Source organism: Hemiscyllium ocellatum, chromosome 34 (assembly GCF_020745735.1).
Source record: "Hemiscyllium ocellatum isolate sHemOce1 chromosome 34, sHemOce1.pat.X.cur, whole genome shotgun sequence".
Classification (NCBI taxonomy): domain Eukaryota; kingdom Metazoa; phylum Chordata; class Chondrichthyes; order Orectolobiformes; family Hemiscylliidae; genus Hemiscyllium; species Hemiscyllium ocellatum.
In genome coordinates this window covers 10,552,274-10,574,303 of record NC_083434.1, presented here as the reverse complement: position 1 = coordinate 10,574,303, position 22,030 = coordinate 10,552,274, and the positions used below count along the sequence as shown (strand labels likewise).

Genomic DNA, 22,030 nt, shown 5'->3' with positions numbered 1-22,030 from the left:
ACAGAATTGGCTCAAAGATAGAGGGTAGTGGTGGAGGGTTGTTTTTCAGACTGGAAGCCTGTGACCAGTGGAGTGCCACAAGGTTTGGTGCTGGGTCCACTACTTTTCATTATTTATATAAATGATTCGGATGTGAGCATAAGAGATATAGTTAGTAAGTTTGCAGATGACAGAAAAATTGGAGGTGTAAGTGGATAGCGAAGAAGGTTACCTCGAATTACAACAGGATCTTGATCAGTTGGGCCAATGGGCTGAGGGGTAGGAGATGGAGTTTAATTCAGATAAATGCGAGGTGCTTAATTTTGGGAAAGCAAATCTTAGCAGGACTTATACACTTAATGGTAAGGTCACAGGGAGTGTTGTTGAACAAAAAGACCTTGGAGTGCAGATTCATAGTTCCTTGAAAGTAGGATAGTGAAGAAGCCGTTTGGTATGCATTCTTTATTTGTCAGAGTATTGAGTACTGAAGTTGGGAGGTCATGTTGTGGCTGTACAAGACATTGGTCAGGCCACTTTTGAAATATCCTATGCAATTCTGTTCTCTTTCCTACTGGAAGAATGTTGTGAAGCTTGAAAGGGTTCAGAAAAGATTTACAAGGATATTGCCAGGGTTGGAGGATCTGAGCTACAGAGAGTGGCTGAATAGGCTGGGGCTGTTTTCCCCGGAGCGTCGAAGGCTCAAGTATGACCTTTATAGGAGTTTATAAAATAATGAGGGGCATGGATAGGGTAAATACACAAGGCATTTTCCCTGGAGGTTGGGTTGGGGGGGGGTCCAGAACTAGAGGGCATAGGTTTAAGGTGAAAGGGGAAAGATGTAAAAGAGACTCAAGAGGCAATTCTTTCATGGAGAGGGTGGTGCATGTGTGGAATGGGCTGCCAGAGGAAGTGGCGGAGGCTAGTACAATTTCATCTGAATGGGTATATGAATGGAAGGGTTTGGAGGAATATGGACCGGGTGCTGGCAGCTGGGACTAGATTGGGTTGGGATATCTGGCCGGCACTGACGAGTTAGAGATCCCTGCTGTGCATCTCTATGACTTTCTGAAATTTAAGGATACAGATTTTCCATGAAAAAACTGACATCTCAGTAATATTTATCCGCAAACACCACTGAGATTAAAGATTCAAAAACCACTGCATTTGGCAAGAGACCTAAGAGACTTAAATACATCATTAAAGAAATACCACACTCTATATGCCTTCCCAGGTGGGCATTTGAGATCCCCTGGCATAGTTACTGGTATCCTGGCTAATATTTACCTCTCAACCAAAATCAGAATAGTTGGTTAACATCACATTCTGTTTGCCAACTGGCTGCTGTGTTTCCAATGTTGTATCAGTGACAGCTTTTCAAACAAGTATTTATGTAGCAATAAAACACTGGTATATTTTGAGGTCCTCTATAAAGGCAGGAGTATTCTTTTCAATGCTGCCCTATTTGAAAATAATTCCAGGATGTACTTAAATCTCTTGATAGGAAGCATAAATGCAAGTTCTTTATTCTGATACTGACTGTCAGCAATTGATTTTTGGCCATCATATCTTGAACACTGACTTTTGATCCTACTTCCATCAGTAACCAAGCAATAACTTGGGGCCAGGTTTGCTCCTTCCAAGCCCATCCTATAACCATAATGAACTTTGGGCAAGCTAGGATAGCCAATAATGGAATTTTTTTACTGCTCATCCAGGAATAAGTCCCTGCTTTGGAAGCTGCTGGCCAACTTGATTAGCTGGTAGCTCCATCACTCTTTACAATGCCACAGCTCAGTGGTGAGTTGTGCTGGAAAGAACATTGTCAGAAGATACCAAAGGAAGATCAAAACTGTTTTGAGAGGTAAGTTTTGTGATTGTATGATGGGGAGACTTGCTGGAGGCACAGGAAGAGGGAGATGCTGTGTGAGTTCTGTCAGGCACGTGGCACAAAAGGATAGGGATGATATGGAGGAATGGCAAACGCACTTGAGGTGTGTGGGGCTTCACTTAAATTAAGTGCCTCCCTCCTTTCTCGCCTTTGTTTTTGTAGGCCTTGAAAATTAGCCTGCCCAAGCTAGTCAAATTATGGCATGGACAGTGCATTATTTGGATAAATTGGGTATTAACATCTCTAATTTATCTTTAGTTAAATATGGCATTCAGCTTGCGTGTGCAGTGCTGCCTACCTGGTGTTTTTTGCAGAAATGAGATGAGATAGGTAGGCAGTTAATAGTCCAGCCACTTATTTAGTGTTCTACCTCTCTCCACACCATGACCACTATCATTGAAAACACACCATTTGGTGAACATAAGACCCAGCCTTTAGTTATATTTACCACTTTCCACTTCTTTCCTTCTAGCTCTAGCACAGGCATCCTTGGCTGCTGTGGAGAGGACATGGGTGATGTAGGACTGGATGAGTGACTCTTCGATGGGGAATTAATCACTGCAGTCCGTGGACGAAGACTTGGATTCTTGTGGGTCTTCTGGTCGTCAGGAACGTGGCGAAGACCTGGAGAGATTAAAAAAATCAGCACAATAGAAAACTGGTAAATATTTTTGATCTTTTAAATCAGAAACTAAACTGTCCGTGTGGAATTTGCACATTGTCCCCATATCTGCGTGGGTTTCCTCCCACAATCCAAAGATGTGCAGGTTAGGTGAACTGGCCATGCTGAATTGCCCAAAGTGTTCAGAGATGTGTAGATTAGGTGCATGAGTCAGGGGTCAACATAGGATAATAGAGATGGGGAACAGGTCTGGGTGGGTTATTCTTTGGGTGGTCAGTGTGCACTTGTTTGACCAAAGGGCCTGTTTCCACACTGTAGGGATTCTATGGATTCTATTAAACTGAAGTTATTAAGTATCAGACATCTTTATTCATGTCACTAATTTAAGGAGTTTGCAGTTCAATATTAAAATACATCATTACCAAAGAGTCCAGCAGGGACAACTTGGGAGTATTCGAGAAAGGTTTCAATAGCTTAAAAATTAGAACATAATATAGACATTCAATGCACCATACCTGTAAAGAGTTTTGTAAGAATTATCTAGTTTGTCCCACTTTCCTATTCCTTTCTCATGGTCTACCTGGATTTTTTAAAACAGTTCAACTATTTATCAGATTTCCTTTTGAAATTTACCATTCAATCCACTTCCACAACCTTTTAGTTGGTACTTAACAAATCATAGCACACTGTGAAGAGATCCTCATCTCATCACCTCTTCATTTATCAATTATCTTAAATCAATGTCCACTCATTACCAACCCACATACTAATGGAACACTATTACCTATCTTTGTGGACATCTCCACAATAATATGAGCACCTCTACTTCATGTTCCCTTCATCTTCTCTCTACAAAGGAGACCAATCCCATCTTCACAAGTCTCCATATATTGTCCATTACTACCAATATAATTCTGGTAAATGAGATATAAATTCAGTAAGATTTGGTGCATGTATTAAAAAGTCGCTGCAGTAAATGACATCAAACTAATAAGTGAACATGCTTGAAATAAATAACAATGCAACTAACTACAGCTGATTTATTGCTTGAAATGGTAATCTGTTTATAATGGCTACAAGATTAAATCATTGCACACATAATTTTTACAAGTATCAGTTTTTTATTTGTCTTGACTTACTGATAGCACTTCTGTTTTTAAATGAAAAGATCATACATTGAAGTCCACTCAAGAGATTGAACACTCAACTTAGGGTGATGCTCCCTGTCACACTGAAGGAGTCCTGCACTATCTCAGAGGTGCTGTCATTTGGCTAACATAATAAACTCAGGCCCAGAATAGATATGAGCAGAACACCACCAACCCTGACCCCTACATGTCTACTATAGTTACAGCTGCAGCTGCCAACCTTTTAAGGGAGGGCCATGACAACAAGAAGCACCTCTGACCTCACTATTTACAAGAGGTCTTCAGGGTCACTTGCATTGCAAAATATCCTCTCTTTCAAGGTATCCTCTCTAAGAAGGGATAATCCAGGAAATTGTAGGAGGGTGAGCCTTACATCACTGGTAGGGAAATTATTGGAGAAGATTGTTAGAGACCTGGTTTATTTACATGTGGAAAATAATAATTCTTATTAGGGCTAGTCAGCATGACTTTGTGCAGGGGAGGTCTTGTCTCACAGATTTGAGTTTTTTGAGGACATGATACAGGTCGGGAAATGGATGTTGTCTTTGTGGACTTTACTAATGAACGTGTCAAAGTTCGCTAGTCCAGAAGACTAAGTCACATCAGATACATGGGTGAGTTGTTAAGTTAGACTTGGTCATAGTAAACAGAGGATAATTGAGGAGGGTGGAGTATGTTACTAGTTGTGTTCCACAGGGATCAGTGCTTGGATCTCTTATTTGTAATATATATAAATGATTTGGATGAAAATGTAAGTGGTCTGTGAAATAACTACACAGAGGCCAGAATCCAGTCATGAAGTCACCCTTTATTTACACATAAAAAATTCCTTGACACTGATTCAACTCCCACAGAACCAGCTCTGAGAGTAAGCAGAACCTCTGATGTTCCTGCTTTTATCTGTCAGCCAGTGCTCGTTGATTGGACCAGATTAACTGCCCCAGTCAGGTACTCACACTCTATGATATTGACCTACCTGACTTCATTACAATCTCAGCTTTTTCACTGTCACCATGATCTGTCGCCATATTGAATTGTTTTAAGAAGAAAGAAAATAGAAAAGTATAACTTAAAGAGAGTCCACCAGTCCTGAGCCAGGTCAATGATACCTGCACTGCAATATCTCCATCACCTCGTTACTGTCAACTCCCGACCCACCCAAGGTTGAAGTTGCCACTCTTCAGGCGACACCTTTCGCTGCTAAACAGATTCTCCTCCACCACTGCCTCGATGCTGTCTGGGCGAGCCCAACCAACACAGTTGCACATCTTGCCACTGGATCTCCCTGATCTATGTCATGATGTCCTTCTGCCACCTCTTCGACATTGCCAGCGCCAGGCCTAATCTACTATAAAGTCACCAGTCCTCTGGCACCATCTTTTGCCACATATCCTATCTCACCAATGCTGCCTCTGCTGATGTAGCAGCTGCTGATTCCAAAGCCAGGAAAGTAAATAAAGGCTCAATCATGTCTGTGCTGGATCCACTGAAGTCCATGCTGAGGTCCTCAGCATTGCCATTCAAACTCAGAACAAGAGGTAAGTAAAAAGGAAAAAAAGCAGTCGGAACAGACAAGCCCTAGCTCAGGTGCCTTACTTTGCTGCCATCTTGATGACACAATTCAAGTAAGTCAGAACTCTCCAAAGTTTCTGACTCTAACTCAAAATTTGGGAACCTTTCCGGAGGGTGCATTGGGATTTCTGAGAGGTCCCATTGCATATTTTTAAAGTATATCCAGGTCCAGCCTCCAAAATTGTGCGGGTTTTAAGTTGTATAACCACAAATTTAAAATCTTCCACAGACCAGCATAATCTAACATTTTTTTCATTAAAGGGTGCTTCTTGATATATTCGAAGCAAAGCAGGCTGCAGTTCCATTATTGAAGCTGAATATGAGTTTATGAGCAGAAGTTAGCATGTTAGCAGAGGCGTCTATGCCTCTACCTGTGAGTAACCTAACTTAAAATGTAGTATATTTAAAAAAGTTAGACTAGCCATTTCATAGTTCACTGGTACACACTAGCCATCACTAAGGCACAAATATGCTGGAATATTCTCAATCTGCCTGGACATCTGCAACTCCAACAACACTTACGGAACTCAACACTACAAAGTCGGTTCTTCAACACAAATTGACTTTAACACAATTGAAGAATTTAGACTCGTATTTGTAGAATGTAAACTTTGCTTACCTGTATTGGCTATAACGTGATTCATAGTTTAAATGGTAGAATTATTATGCGATTTTCTTATAACAGATCGCATGAGAATGGAATTATCACATTAGATCAGAACCAACAAAGCAGTCTCCTTAGCTGGAGCCCTATTCGTTACTTTAGGCATTCACTCTCTCCACCACTGACTCACAATGGCAGCAGTATTTACTGTATACAGGATGCACTGCACCAACTCATCAGTGCTCTTTCCACAGCACATGCCGAATCCATGATTCCTGGCAGCAAATGCATGGAAACACATTCTGACTTGGAAGTAGATAATTTCTTCACTGTGGCTGTTGGTTTGGCTGACTATTCTGACATACATAAAAGAAACTCTATTTTATTGGTGAAAGGATTCAAAACAATGGATGGTAAGGGCTGACCATACTGTGGACAGTTACAATATTTTGTCAGATAGGATAGCTGGTAAATCTGCAAACATAATGTAGCTAGATTTTCTCTTTTTAAACCTGAATGTACTGAAATGTTTATTTGAAAATATGCAGTCGTCAAATTTGCATATTGCTGAAACAAACACAATATTTTACTCTGCTCCCCATTATCAAATGCTGGTAGGAATAAGAAGTCATATTGATATTCTCACCTTTGGTTATTCCTTCTCCTTGATTAAGCTGTGCAAAGAGCTGGGAACGTGCCACAGAAGCCTCATCCTTTGATGTTTCTGACCACAAGGTTGGAGGGGGCCCAGGAGGAGGAGGAGGGGGAGGCAGGGGACAAGGGCCACAAGAAGGTGGGGACTTTGCAAGGCCCTGAAAAACAGAAAAGTCAAACTTTAGCTGCTACTGCGGCAATGCTTACCATTGCACTAGGCATTCTGCTGTTCTTTCACCACCATAAAATGAATGCACTACATCGTCACTTAATGTTCAGAAACCTCCTGTTCTACAAAAGAATGTATTCTCTACACACCACAGATGAAAATTAAATTTAATAAATTTGCTCAAATCAAGGAATGCTTAGTTATTACTGAATTAGTGATATGGATTTGTAATTGCTCAGAGACATCAAGATGTACAGCATAGAAACAGATCCTTTGGTCCAACTCCTCCATGCCGACTAAATATCATAAATTAATCTAGTCCCATTTGCCAGAATTTGGCCTATATCCCGTTAAACCCATCCTATTCATATACACATCCAGATTCCTTTTAAATTTCAAAAATCAAATGACACCAGATTATAGTCCAACAGGTTTATTTGAAATTGCAAGCTTTCAGAGGTCAGCTCCTTCCTCAGGCATGGTATGGCAGAGATATAAAACATAGTATTTATAACCAAAAAATTAACAACTTTAAAACTAGGTGCAGTTGTTGAATCCTTTAATTAGTTAGGAGGTAGACAGCTGATTAAAATGCAAAATCCAGATTCCTTTCTAGTCTTTGTCCCTAGATAATTAAATGTTTTATCATTGTACAAGAGGTGACAACTCAGGTTAGACAATGAACACCTAAAGCATTATCTATTTTAATGCAAGGAGTTTGACTGGTAAGCATTGATCAGCATATGGGAATGCAATCACTGAAACACAGTTGAAGGAAGGACAAGACTGGCAGTTCAGCATTCCAGGGTATAGAAGTATCAAGTGCAATGGGGAAGTAGATGGGATAGAAAGAGAGTTAGGGGCATTTCATTATTGATGAAGGAAACCATCACTGCAGTAATGAAGGAGGAGTCCCAGTGTCCCAGAAAGGTCATCAAATGAGACCATCTGTGTTGAACTTAGAAATATAAAAGGAGTGATTACCTTGCTGAGATTATACGACAAGGTTCCCATTACCAAGATAACTGAGTAGACATATAGGTAAATCACAGTTGTCAGTGGCTTTAATTTTGCTAACATTAACTGGGATTGTCTTGTTGTGAAAGGATTAGATGGGATCGAACTTTTAAAGTGTATTAGGAGAGCTTTTTGTGTTAGTAGAGTTAGTCCTAAGGGACTAGTTAGGAGAAAGTGAGGACTTCAAGGGTCCATGAGGACTTGTCAGATCTACGTCCCCCACCAGCCCTCACCCCACTCCTGGCACCTTCCCCGCCACCGCAGGAAGTGCAAAACCTGCATCTGCTCCTCCCCTCTCACGTCCAAGACCTCAAAGGATCTTTCCACATGCAACAGAAATTTACCTGTACCTCCATAATGTCATCTACTGTATCCGTTGCACCCAATGTGGTTTTCTCTACATCGGGGAGACAGGACTTCAACTTGTGGATCGTTCCAGAGAACATCTCTGGGTCACCCACACCAACCAACTCCATTGCCCTATGGCTGATCACTTCAACTCCCCTCCCAGTCCACCAAGGACATGCAGGCCCAGGGCCTCCTTCACTGCCAAACGCTAACCCCCGATGCCTGGAGGAAGCATGCCTCATCTTCTGCCTTGGGACCGTGCAACCACATGGGATTAATGTGGATTTCACCAGTTTCCTCATTTCCCCTTCCCCCACCTTATGCCTCCAACATGGCACTTCCCTCTTGACCTGTCCATCGTCTTTCCCATCTATCTGCTCCACCCTCCTCTCCATCCTATCATCTTCTCCCAACCATCGTCTACCTATTGCACTCTCAGCTACCTTCTCCACAACCCCAACTCCCTCCCATTTATCTCTCAGCACCCCGCCTTCCCCCCCCCCCCCCCCCCCCCGCCACTCCCACCGACCACCACCAACCCAGCCCACAAGCCTCATTCTTGATGAAGGGCTTAGGCCTGGAATGTCAACTCTCCTGCTCCTCGGATGCTGACTGACTTGCTGTGCATTTCCAGCACCGCTCTCTCGACTAAGGAAGCAGTTCGACCTAATCCTGGGGATGAAGTTGTTCAAGTGTCAGTGGGCAAGCATTTTGAGAATAGTGACCATAAGTCTTAGTTTCAAAGTCTTTATGGAAAAATTTAAAGATAGTGCAGAACTTACGTGTCTGAATCCTGAGAAGGTTGATTTCAGTACCAATAAACAAGATCTGACAAACATGGACTAGGAGTAGCTACTTGAGGGTAAGTCTACATTTGGAAAGTGGAGTATTTTAAAAGTAGTATAGTGAGAGTTCAGGGCCAGCATGTTTCTCTAAGAGTGATGGGCAAGGACAGCAAGTCCAGGGAACACTGTAAGGGGGCATAGCTAGAGTTTGATAAAGATATAGAAGGAAACATATATCAGGTACAGTGCATTAAAACAAGGAGGCCCTTCAAAAGCATATATATATATATATATATATAAAAAGTGTAGGAGGTTGCTTAAAAAGAAAATTAGGAGACTAAACATCAGCTATAAAATATCTTTGGCAGATAGGATCAAGGAAACCCCCCCCCAAGGCCTTTGATAAGTATATTAAGAATATTAAGAATAAAAAGATTACCAGGGAAACAGCAGGACTATTACAGACCAAAGGGGCAAGCTGTGCATCAAGCCGGAAGATGTTGGGGTTTTTTTGGGGGGGGGGGGGGCGGGGAAGGAGGTTTAAATTAATCCTTGTTCTCTGTATTCATAGAGCAGAAAGACATTGTAGCTAGGGATAGCAGCTGAGATGGTGAGGTTTTAGAACACTTTAAGATCGATAAGGATGAGATATTAGATGTTTTAGTGGGCATCCAGGTGCATAAATCTCCAGCACCTGATGAGGTGTCCCCTAAGCTATATTGGGAAGCAAGGCTAGAGATTGCTGGGGCCCTAACACATATATTTCATACTTCGCTGGCCACAGGCAAAGTGCCCAATGATTTGAGGATAGCTATTAGATTAGATTAGACTTACAGTGTGGAAACAGGCCCTTCGGCCCAACAAGTCCACACTGACCCGCCGAAGCGCAGCCCACCCATACCCCTACATTTACCCCTTACCTAACACTACGGGCAATTTAGCTTGGCCAATTCACCTGACCCGCACATCTTTGGACTGTGGGAGGAAACCGGAGCACCCGGAGGAAACCCACGCAGACACGGGGAGAACGTGCAAACTCCACACAGTCAGTCGCCTGAGTCGGGAATTGAACCCGGGTCTACAGGCGCTGTGAGGCAGCAGTGCTAACCACTGTGCCACCGTGGTTCCTTTGTTCAAGAAAAGCAGCAGGTATATGCCAGATAATTACAGACTAGTTAGTTAACGTCAGTGGTAGGAAAATTATTGGAAAAAATTCTAACAGACAGAATTAGTTAATACTTTGAAAAGCAGGAACTGATCAGGAATAGTCAGGATGGATATATTAGAGGGAGATTCTGTTTGACTAGTTGAATGTTTTGAAACAGTGATGAAATACTGAACAACCTCGGTTATCCGAACAAGATCAGTGGGGGAGTATTTTGTTCGGATAACAGATTGTTCAGATAACAGATAACGTTTTTACAGGACCTTGAGATTTTGTTTGGATAATCCGAAATTCCGATAATTGACGTTCAGATAACTGAGGTTGTTCTGTATATTGAAGAGGGTAGTGTACTTAATATGGTTTACATGGATTTCAGTAAGATCTTTGACAAGGTTGCACATGGAAGGATGGTCCAAAAGGTAACAGTCCATGGGATCTAGGGTAAGTTAGCAAACTGGATCCAAAACTGGCTTACAAATAGGAGGCAAAGGGCAATGGTGGAGGGTTGTTTGTAATTGGAAGGCTGACTACTGGTGTACCACAGGGATTGGTGCTGAAACCCTTGTTGTTTGTTATATACATTATCAAATTAGGTATGTTGTCGATAGTGAGGAGAATGGCCTCAGGTTACAGTCTGATATTGATTAGCTGGTAAACTGGGCAGATCAACGGCAGATGGAATTTAATCCCAATAAATGTGAGCTGATGCATCTTGGGAAGCCGAGAAAAGGAATGATGTACACTGAGGAGCAAAGGGATTTTGGTGTACAAGTCCACAGATCTCTGAAGGTGTCAGGGTGGAGAAGAAGGCATATAATGACTATCTTTGTTTAAACTGAAAGAACTGAAGATACTGTAAATTACAAACTAAAACAGAAGCTAAACACCAGCTCCATAGCCAAGAAAGCCCAGCAGCATCTCTACTTTCTGCATAGGTTGAGGAAAGCCCATCTCCCATCCTCACCACATTGAGAGCACCCCAAGCAGTTGCATCACTGCTCAGTTTGGGAATTAGAACATAGAACATAGAACATAGAAGGATACAGCGCAGTACAGGCCCTTCGGCCCTCGATGTTGCGCCGACCGAATCCTACCTAACCTATACTAGCCCAATAACTTCCAAATGCCTATCCAATGCCCGCTTAAATGACCATAAAGAAGGAGAGTTCACCACTGATACGGGCAGGGCATTCCATGAACTCACAACCCGCTGTGTGAAGAATCTACCCCTAACATCTGTCCTATACCTACCACCCCTTAATTTAAAGCTGTGTCCCCTAGTAACACCTGACTCCATTAGCGGTAAAAGGTTCTTAGTATCTACCCTATCTAAACCCCTAATCATCTTATACACTTCTATCAGATCTCCCCTAAACCTTCTCTTCTCCAATGAGAACAGCCCCAAGTGCCTCAGCCTTTCCTCATAAGATTTTCCTACCATTCCAGGCAACATCCTGGTAAACCTCCTCTGCACTCGTTCTAAAGCTTCCACATCCTTCCTATAGTATGGCGACCAAAACTGCACACAATACTCCAGATGAGGCCTCACCAGAGTCTTATACAACTGCAACATGACCTCAGGACTCCGGAACTCAATTCCTCTGCCAATAAAGCCCAGTACACCATATGCCTTCCTCACAGCACTATTTACCTGGGTGGCAACTTTCAGAGATCTGTGTACATGGACACCAAGATCCCTCTGCTCATCCACACTACCAAGTAGCCTACCATTAGCCCAGTAATCCATCATCTTGTTATTCCTACCAAAGTGAACGACTTCGCACTTAGCTACATTGAATTCCATTTGCCACATTTCCGCCCAGCTCTGCAACTTATCTATATCCCGCTATAACCTACCACTTCCTTCCTTACTATCCACAACTCCACCGACTTTTGTGTCATCCGCAAACTTGCTTACCCAGCTTTCAAGTCCTTCCTCTAGATCATTTATAAAGATAACAAAAAGCAATGGTCCCAAAACAGATCCTTGTGGTACACCGCTAGTAACTGCGCTCCAAGATGAACATAATCCATCAACTACTACCCTCTGTCTCCTTCCAGCCAGCCAATTCCTAATCCAAACCTCTAATGTATCCTCAATGCCATACCTCCGAAGTTTTAGCATTAGCCTACCATCGGGAACCTTATCGAACGCCTTACTAAAATCCATATACACAACATCTACTGCTTTACCCTCGTCCACTTCCTTAGTCACCTTCTCAAAGAACTCAATAAGGTTTGTGAGGCACGACCTGCCCTTCACAAAACCATGCTGGCTATCCCTGATCACGTTATTCCTACCCAGATGTTCATAAATCTTATCCCTTACCATTCTCTCTAAGACTTTGCCCACCACTGAAGTCAGACTCACTGGCCTATAGTTACTAGGGCTATCTCTACTCCCTTTCTTGAACAATGGGACCACATTCGCTATCCTCCAGTCCTCTGGTACTATTCCCGTTGACAATGACGACATAAAAATCCAGGCCAATGGCTCTGCTATCTCCTCCCTAGCTTCCCATAGGATCCTGGGGTAAATGCCATCAGGCCCAGGAGACTTATCTATATTCATCCTTTCCAATATTCCCAAAACCTCTTCCCTGCATATTTCCAGGGCATCCATTCTAATTATTTGTGATTCCATATTCACATCAGCAGCAGTGTCCTGTTCCTGAGTGAATACTGATGAAAAGTACTGATTTAATGTCTCTCCAATCTCCTCCGCCTCCACACACAACTTCCCACTACTATCCTTGACTGGACCGATACCTACCCTAGTCATCCTTTTATTCTTGACATACCTATTGCACCATCTCAGATCGTAAGATCATGCAACGGATAGTGAGGACAGCTGAGAAGATCACTGGAGTCTCTCTTCCCTCCATTACAGACATCTCTCTTCCCTCCATTTACACCACACGCTGCATTCACAAGGCTACAGCATTGTGGACAACCCACACATCCATCATTCAAATTCTTTTCCCTCCTGTCATCTGGCAGACAATACCGGAGCATTTGGTCTCTCACGGCCAGACTGTTCAATAGTTTCTTCCCCCATGCCATCAGATTCCTTAACACTGTCTGATCACACTCTATTCCATTTGCAATTGTTGGACGACGTTTTGAATTGCTACCAAAACAATGTTTTATTAATGATCATTCATTCTTATATTGTAATTTGTCCATCACTGTGCCTATTGTCTTGTCTTGTCAGGAATTACTGTGCGGTCTTGCATGTTTTGCACTTTTCTATGCAATTTATGCTGCCCTGTGTATGACTGTATTCTTGTGTAGTCTGTGTGTCCAGCACCTTGGTCCTGGAGGGAAACTACCTTGTTTTTATTGTACCAGCTTTAATATGGTCTAAACGACAAATACAGTTACAGTCCTCTAAAGTTTCTGGAAAAGCTCAGTGGGTCTGGTAACTCTGATTTCTCTTCAGATACTAACATTTTGAGGTGTGGTGACCTTTCTGCAGAACGCTGATTCCCATCATAGATGCTGTCAGACCTGCTGCGCTTTTCCAGCAACTTCTGTTTTTGTTGCTTATCTTCTTAGCCTAGACATAGAATATAGAAGCAAGCAGTTCTTGTTACAACTTGAAAAGCCTTAGTTAGGCCACAGATGGAATGCTGCATGTAGTTCTAGTAGCCACACTATCAGAAGGATGTGACTGCACTTGAGATGGTCCAGAGGAGATTTACCAGGATGCAGACTGGAATGAGAATTCTCAGTATGAATACAGACTAAATAGGCTGGCTTTGCTTTCCTTGGAGCACTGGAGGCTGGGGAGGCAGGGTGAGGGGAATCTATTTGAAGTGTACAAAATAATGAGAGGCATAGAATGTGAGAATCTCTTGCCCCTGACAGACCGGTCTATGAGAGAGCTTAAGTTTAAGGTGAGGAACAAGCAATTCAGAGGAGATCTGAGGAAACAGTTTTTCCCCCAGAGGATGGTAGATAAATGAAACGTGCTGCCTAAGAGGGTAGTGGAGGCAGATTTTCTCAACATTTAAAAAGAATCTGGACAAGCACGTAAAATGCCAGGGCACGGTAGGCAATGGATCAGGTGCAGTTAAATAAGATTAGTGTAGTTTGCGGTTTGTTGATCATCAAAGACATGGTGGGCTAATGGGCCTGTTTCTATGCTGCATGAATCTATGACTCTTGTATTTGAGTAGCTGCCAAAGATAGGGCGTTGTGCAATCATCAGCAAACATTCCCTTTTCTGACCTTATACAGGAGCAAGGGTCATTCATGAATTTGCCAAAGGTCAATACTCTGAGGAACTCCTACAGAGATATCCTGAAGCTGAGACAACTGGTCTCCAGCAGCCACAATCATCTTCCTCTGTGCCAGGTATGATCCAACCAGCAGAGAGTTTTCCCTCAACTCCCAGTTTTGGTCGGGCTCCTTGATACCACACTCAGTCAAATGAACCTTGATGTCAGGTGCTATCATTCCCACCTCACCTCTGGAATTCAGCTTTCTTGCAGCACTTGGTTATACCAGGCCTTAACATTGCAGACAGCATTGGAGCACGATTCTGCTGCTGATGCCTCACTATACCTCATAGATACACAGGAATTGCTTAGCAACCCAAGACTAAGCAGTGTTCCTCTCACAGGATTTGTTTTATAGAGTCATAGAGATGTACAGCATGGAAACAGACCCTTCGGTCCAACCAGTCCATGCCAACCAAATATCCAAACCCAATCTTGTCCCACCTGCCAGTACCCGGCCCATATCCCTCCAGACCCATCTAAATGCCTCTTAAATGTTGCAATTGTACCAGCCTCCACCACTTCCTCTGGCAACTTATTCCATACCCGTACCACCCTCTGTGTGAAAAGGTTGCCCCGTAGGTCTCTTTTATATCTTTCTCCTCTCACCTAAACCTATGGCCCCTAGTTCTGGACTCCCCGACCCCAATTTATCCTATCCATGCCCCTCATAATTTTGTAAACTTCCATAAGGTCACCTCTCAGCCTCCGACATTCCAGGGAAAATAGCTCCAGCCTGTTCAGCATCTCCCTGTAGCTCAAATCCTCCTATCCTGGCACCATCCTTGTAAATCTTTTCTGAACCCTTTCAAGTATCACAACAGCTTTCTGATAGGAAGGAGACCTGAACTGCACGCAATATTCCAACAGTGGCCTAACCAATGTCCTGTGCAGCCGCAACATGACTTCCCAACTCCTGTACTCAATACTCTGACCAATAAAGGAAAGCATACCATACACCACCTTCACTATCCTATTTACGTGCGACTCCACTTTCAAGGAGTTCTGAACTTGCACTCCAAAGTCTCTTTGTTCAGCAACACTCCCTAGGACCTTACCATCAAATGTATAAGTCCTGCTAAGATTTGCTTTCCCAAAATGCAGCACCTCACATTTATCTGAAATAAACTCCATCGGCCACTTCTCAGCCCACTGGCCCATCTGGTCAAGATCCTGTTGTAATCTGAGGTAACCCTCTTCACTGTCCACTACATCTCCAATTTTGGTGTCATCTACAAACTTACTAACTTATGCTCGCATCCAAATCATTTATGTAAATGACAAAAAGTAGAGGACCCAGCACCAATCCTTGTGGCACTCCACTGGTCACAGGCCTCAAGTCTGAAAATAACCCTCCACAACCACCCTCTGTCTTCTACCTTTGAGCCAGTTCCGTATCCAAATGGTTAGTTCTCCCTATATTCCATGAGATCTAACCTTGCTAACCAGTCTCCCATGGGGAACTTTGTTGAATGCCTTACTGAAGTCCATGTAGATCACATCTATCGCTCTGCTCTCATCAATTCTCTTTGTTACTTCTTCAAAAAACTCAATCAAATTTGTGAGACATGATTTCCCACACACAAAGCCATGTTGACTATCCCTAATCAGTCCTTGCCTTTCCAAATGCATGTACATCCTGTCCCTCAGGATTCCCTCCAAAAACTTGCCCACCACCGAGATCAGGCTAACTGGTCTATAGTTCCCTGGCTTGTCCTTACCACCCTTCTTAAACAATGGCACCACATTAGCCAAACTCCAGTCTTCCAGCACCTCACCTGTGACTATCGATGATACAAATATCTCAGCAAGAGGCCCAGCAATCACTTCTCTAGCTTCCCACAGAGCTCTCCGGTACACCTGATCAGGTCTTGGGGATTTATCCACCTTTGTCCATTTCAAAATATCCAGCAATTCCTCCTCTGTAATATAGACATTTTGCAAGATGTCACCATCTATTTCCCTACAGTCTATATTTTCCATATCCTTTTCCACAGTAAATACTGATGCAAAATACTCATTTAGTTTCTCCCCCATTTTCTGCAGCTCCACACAAAGGCCGCCTTGCTGATCTTTGAGAGGCCCTTTCTCTCCCTAGTCACCCTTTTGTCCTTATGGTATTTGTAAAAATCGTTTGGATTCTCCTTAACTCTATTTGCCAAAGCTATCTCACGTCCTCTTTTTGCCCTCCTGATTTCTCTCTTAAGTATACTCCTACTTCCTTCATACTCTTCTAAGGATTCACTCGATCTATCCTGTCTATACCTGACATATGCTTCCTTCTTTTTCTTAAACAAACCCTCAATTTTTTTTAGCCATCCAGCATTCCCTAAACCTACCAGTCTTCCCTTTCACTCTAACAGGAATATACTTGCTCTAGATTTCCCAAGAGTAGGTCAAGTTTTGCACCTTCTCTAGTAGGTACATCCACATACTGAATGAGAAAATTGCTTTGTACGCATTTATCAAATTCCTCTCCATCTAAACCTTTAATACTACGGTAGTCCAGTCTATGTTTGGAAAGTTAAAATCCCCTACCATAACCACTCTATTATTCTTACAGATAGCCGAGATCTCTTTACAAGTTTGTTTCTCAATTTCTTTAAATGTTTTGATTCATAAGCTATGTGTCACTGCTACAGCCTGCATAATACTAGCCTTAAGATGATGGTAGCCTTCTTCTTGAACTACTGCACTTCACATAATATAGGTACAATCACAGGATCATTAACCAAGGATGAGGGAATGGCAAAATGCGTCCAATCTGGAATGGTTTGCAACTTGGAGGGGAACTTGGGAGGTGACTCGGTTTCAATATATTTCCTGTCATTGTCCTTCCATGAATGTCATGCGTTTAACAGGCATGGTCAAGAACTCTTGGCAAGTTGCTGCAATGTAATTGTCGTATACAATTTGGGTTCAACATGGATGTTGCATTCTTCATTGCAGTTATAAAAGTATATTTTGTTACATGTTAAGAATTGATATCAAATTAGTTAGTACTGAAGGAGCATTGCGTTGTAGATTGTACCTTGTTTTGGTTCAGCATAGGATCCATCTTAGAAGGATAATTATTAAGTTAATATGAATGGTCTAATATCTGATGTCCGGAGATCCCTGCTGAAATTTATTTTGTAGTTTCCTATGGCTCACAATGAAATAGCTCAAGTTGAATTCTTGTGTATGTAGACTAAATTCTATATCTAATATATTAAGTCCATGCATAAACTAAAGATAATGATCTGTCAATACAATTAAAACAAAAGTACCCTTAGTGCATGGAATGTTAAGTATCTGAATAAGACAGTACACTATAAACACAAAAATTCTAAGATGGCCAACAATTTCTGATAGCTAGTCTCCACTCCTCTCAGCACATCTGCTACAGCTACATGCCTTTGTTATGTTTAAGCTTGACAATTTCAACATTTAAGCTTGAGTTCATCCAAAAGTATGCTGCTCGCATCCTAATTTGTACGAAATTCTATTCAACTAGTTAAGCAATACCTTGAATTAAAAATTCTAATCCCCTCAGCCTTAGCCCTATTTCTGTAATGTCCTCCAGCCCCACAATCCTCACTCCTCACTCCTTATCTGCACTCCTCCAATTCTAGCCTCTGTTGCATCCCTATCTATCATATTATTGACAGCAGTACCTTCAACTATTTATGCCCTCAGCTCTGGACTCCCTCTGATAATTCTCTATCTTTCTCCCCTGTTTTAAAATGCTCCTTAAAACCTGTCTCTTTGATCAAGGTCACAATTCCATATATTAACATTGTTTTATGCAAATTATTGTCAAACATTTGTTCACTTACATTCCTATAAAGCACCTAAGCATATTATTAATGACGTCAAAGGCACTACATAAATGGAAGCTTGTTATTTTGGTTTGTAATTAAACAATATGCAGGTCGACATCACGCAGAGGCCTAGTGGCCTGTGGATGGAGGACTTAGTCAAAAGAAAACCCCTGCAGCTATATTTAATAAGTTAATACATCTGTATTATTATTGAGACAGCACCTAAACACTCCACCAGCCCATCTTCATACTTTTTAACTAAAGATGTTTGTCCTGTAATGGGTGGGTGCATTGTACGTGTAGAGGGTCTAGAAAGGGCTCATGAATGTTCTTGATGCTGAAGGCCCCTAGAATCTTTAGTCTGACCATTGTTATATGGCAACTCTTTAGTCTCCTGAACTCCTTAACCTTCGAGCAAAGGTTTTAATTTTCTCGTTGTATGAAAACTAAGTTAAAGCAGCATGTGCTGGGTGTCAGGTGAAGTAACCTTCAACTAGTCAGCTGTAAGCATCCAGTCAGGGACCTGCTGGGTGTTACCATTTAGGCAGCAGCCTGCATCAAGCATGTCTCCCATGACTCATTAAAAGGCCCTGATGCATAGAAATCAGAGCTTTGTGCCTGAGGCAGACCCTGATAGAAAGAATAGTTAGGGCTTATCAGGCGACCGTGTACGGTCATCTGCAAAAACCATAGCTTTACAGGATTACCTCAGCTGTTTGTGTCTGCAGCAGCTGCTACCCATAGTTCACCAGATTGATCTCTGAGCTCACAGTAGCTGTCATTTAATTTGTTATTCGTAAGAGTTTTAGGAGGCCCACAGAGGGGAAGACAGGACCTGATGTCCCCTTCCTAGGATACTCTAGTCAAGAATAGTATCACATTTGATCATTGAGTCAATTAAAGCTATTTCTTCAGAATTATTCATTACAATTATGCCAAAAATATAATTTGTAACTGATTTATTTCATTCCGTATTAGGTTTCCAAGCATGTATACTGAATTGTTATTTATTTTCAGATGTTTACAATATCTTCCTCATGTCCCTTTAATTCTTCTGCAAAGGATTTGGTCAGGTTAGGAGAGTGGGCAAAGAGTGACAGATGAAATACAGTGTGGGAAAGTGTGAGGTTATGGACTTTGTTTGTAAGAATAGAGGCATAGACTATTTTCTGAACAAGGAAAGGCTTCGGAAATCTGAAGTTCAGCGGGATTAAGCATCCTAGTTCAGGATTCTCTTAAAGTTAACAGAAAGTTAACTTTAAAAGTTCTCAAAGTTCAGCTGGCAGTTAGGAAAGCCAATACAATATTAGCATTTATTTCAAGAGTGCTTGACATACAAGACAAATGTAGTCCTGAGGTTATTAGAAAGCTCTGGCCAGACTTTGGAAGACTGTGTTCAGCTTTGGGCCTCCTACCTAAGAATGATCCCAGGGATGAAGGGCTTTCCATAGGAGGAGCAGCCGAAGACATTTGGGTCTGTACTTGATGGAGTTTAGAAGGATTAGCAGATGGTCTCATTGTAACTTGCAGAATATGCAAGGCCAGCATAAAGTGGACAGGGAAAAGATGTTTCCACTGGTGGGAGAGACGAGGATGCAAAAGCATAGCCTTAGAATGAAGTCACAATCCTCTAGAACTGAGATGAGGAGAAAATTTCTTCAGTCAGAGAGTGGTGAATCTGTGGAACACATTGTTGCAGAAGGCTGTGGAGTTGAAAAACATTTCAGCCATGATCAAACGGTGGACCTGACTCGATGGGCCAAATCACCTAATTATGCTCTTGATTCTTATGATGCTTTCCCTCCTCTCATGGATGATTTGGAAAGATCTGATTTATATCTTCACTTCAGGGAGAGACAAACAAAAACCAGGTCCCTCTCCTCCGCTTCTTATTCCAATCCTAATTATAACAGGAGAGACTAGACAAAGAGAGAACTGGTCGATTTGGAAGCTATTGCATTGATCATTGAGGCACTTGAGCTGGGAGAGCCAAACTTCAACCCCATGAGATGTGGCACTGAAATTTATAAGATCTCTCCTATATACTTGCAGCTTCCCATCTTCATATATACTTGGCACAACCAGTACTCCATTCCAGGATATTAGTTAAATCCAAAATTCCATTTCAAAGTATTGGGTGCCCTCAACAGTCAGAATGTAACAATTTCCACAAGCTCTGTTCATGGTGCCCAATCTGGAAAGGAAGCGTCACCTGCCTCTCCCATCTGCGGACTAAGCAAGATGAACGGCTGGGTTTCTCCCATGTCCCTGAACTCTGCACCAACACCTCTCCTGACGTAATGAGCATGCACATCTATTAGTATAAGAGCCACCTGATCCAAGTGAATTGATCATGTCAAGCCAAGTGAGTTATAACTGTATTCTGTAACCCAAACTGGGCAAGGGCAATGCGATTCAGATTAATATTCCAATATGGAACTCCTAATTTCCATAGCATGGCTGAATCTAAGCTCAACTGTATAGTTCTTATCGATTGTGATTCTCTGTCCAGGCTCAGCATTAAAGAGGGCCATATGGACATATGGGAGGAGTGGTTAATGAGGGCTACTTGAGGCTGTGTGCATCAGCACAAACACAATAAGACCATAGGAAATTTTAAAAAATCAAGTATATAGACAATACATAAAATAATATCACTTATAACAATCTCAGAATGTACCAAAGAATGTCAATGAAGTACTTCTGAAGTGTAGCAATTGTTGGAATATAGGAAACATGCTGATGAAGGTTATACACAGCAGAGTTGAGAGAGATATATATGGCCACCACACTGGAAAGAACTTGCTACTATTCTTTGAAAGTGTGTCATGGGATCTTGATTTAAGAGAGCAAATGGGACTTAATGTCTGATGCAAGTGAAAGTATCTTCAAGAGTGCAACATGCCCTCAGCATTACAATGGAGCACTGACTTGCCTAGCACGTTCAGATCTCTGTAGTGGTATTTGAACTCATGACCTTCTGAAGTAGAGATAAAAGTGCTATTACCATGCTGTCAAGGCTGATACCCTTGTACAATTACAACTTAAACACTTGGTATTGAAATTTTACAGAAATAATTTCAGAACATATAAAAATAATGGGAAAATGTGCTAACAACTGAAATGATTAAACATCTGTAGTTATTCCCTGAAAGCAGAGTGTCAATGAGAATTACCATCTCTAATAAGGTAATGTCCAATAGGGAATCACAGGTTTAATATCATCTATACAACACAACTAGTAGTAAATGCTAGCTTATTAATAATTGCCCTTTGGGAACGATCTAAATGGCCTTTGTACATGAAGCTTTTACATTGATTCCTTGACCATTTTGGAAAATATGGTTCTTTAGGACAAGCAGGGACTAGGCTCTTTACTCAACAGATTTACTGAGCAGGTGTAGAACAACATTAATCATAGGCCTTTTGTTAAGGCATTTCCTCACTGAAAACAAAATGAAGTACTCACTCCCTGTCGCATTATAAGACCACCTGTTTCAATTGAGCACAGCAGCCAGTGACATTCAACCCTTGCAAGTTAACAGCTGAACAGCAACCGACTGCTTTTTGGAGGCTATAAATGGTCTTTGGAGAGTGAACAAAGAATTGCTCAGAAGGAATTATTTATTAAGAACATAAACATTTCATCAGCGTCTGTTGTGTATTGTCAGGTCCCCCAGTGCCCATAACCACTACATTAACTATAGACAATTAACAAGGATGAATGTTCACTAAAATATGCCAGAATCAGGAAATGCAATACGAGGAAATACTGAAAAAAAGTGTTTTTTTTTAAAGTGAGAGAATGGAAGGTGAGGGCACAAAGAAAAGGGTAATTAATGAAGATTTGAATTTATATGTTAGTACTTGTCATGTTTAACGACAACCCCAGAGTGTAACTATGCTTTCTCTACACTGGAAATCACGTTGTAGATGTTACATATGAAGGTGTATTATAATATAGGAATGGGTATTTTGCGGTGTCCTACTGAA

The 22,030-nt window shown here is 41.8% G+C and overlaps 1 protein-coding gene across 1 annotated transcript in view; it reads right to left on the bottom strand.

Moving 5' to 3' along the window:
• Positions 1-22,030, bottom strand: part of cap2 (cyclase associated actin cytoskeleton regulatory protein 2) — a 232,355-nt gene that overhangs the window by 21,126 nt on the left and 189,199 nt on the right. The window contains exons 8-9 of the mRNA XM_060849866.1: positions 6,460-6,625; positions 2,316-2,491 (exon numbers count right to left, since the gene is read on the bottom strand). Coding sequence (XP_060705849.1) covers positions 2,316-2,491; positions 6,460-6,625 — 342 coding nt within the window. The remainder of the gene's footprint in view (positions 1-2,315; positions 2,492-6,459; positions 6,626-22,030) is intronic.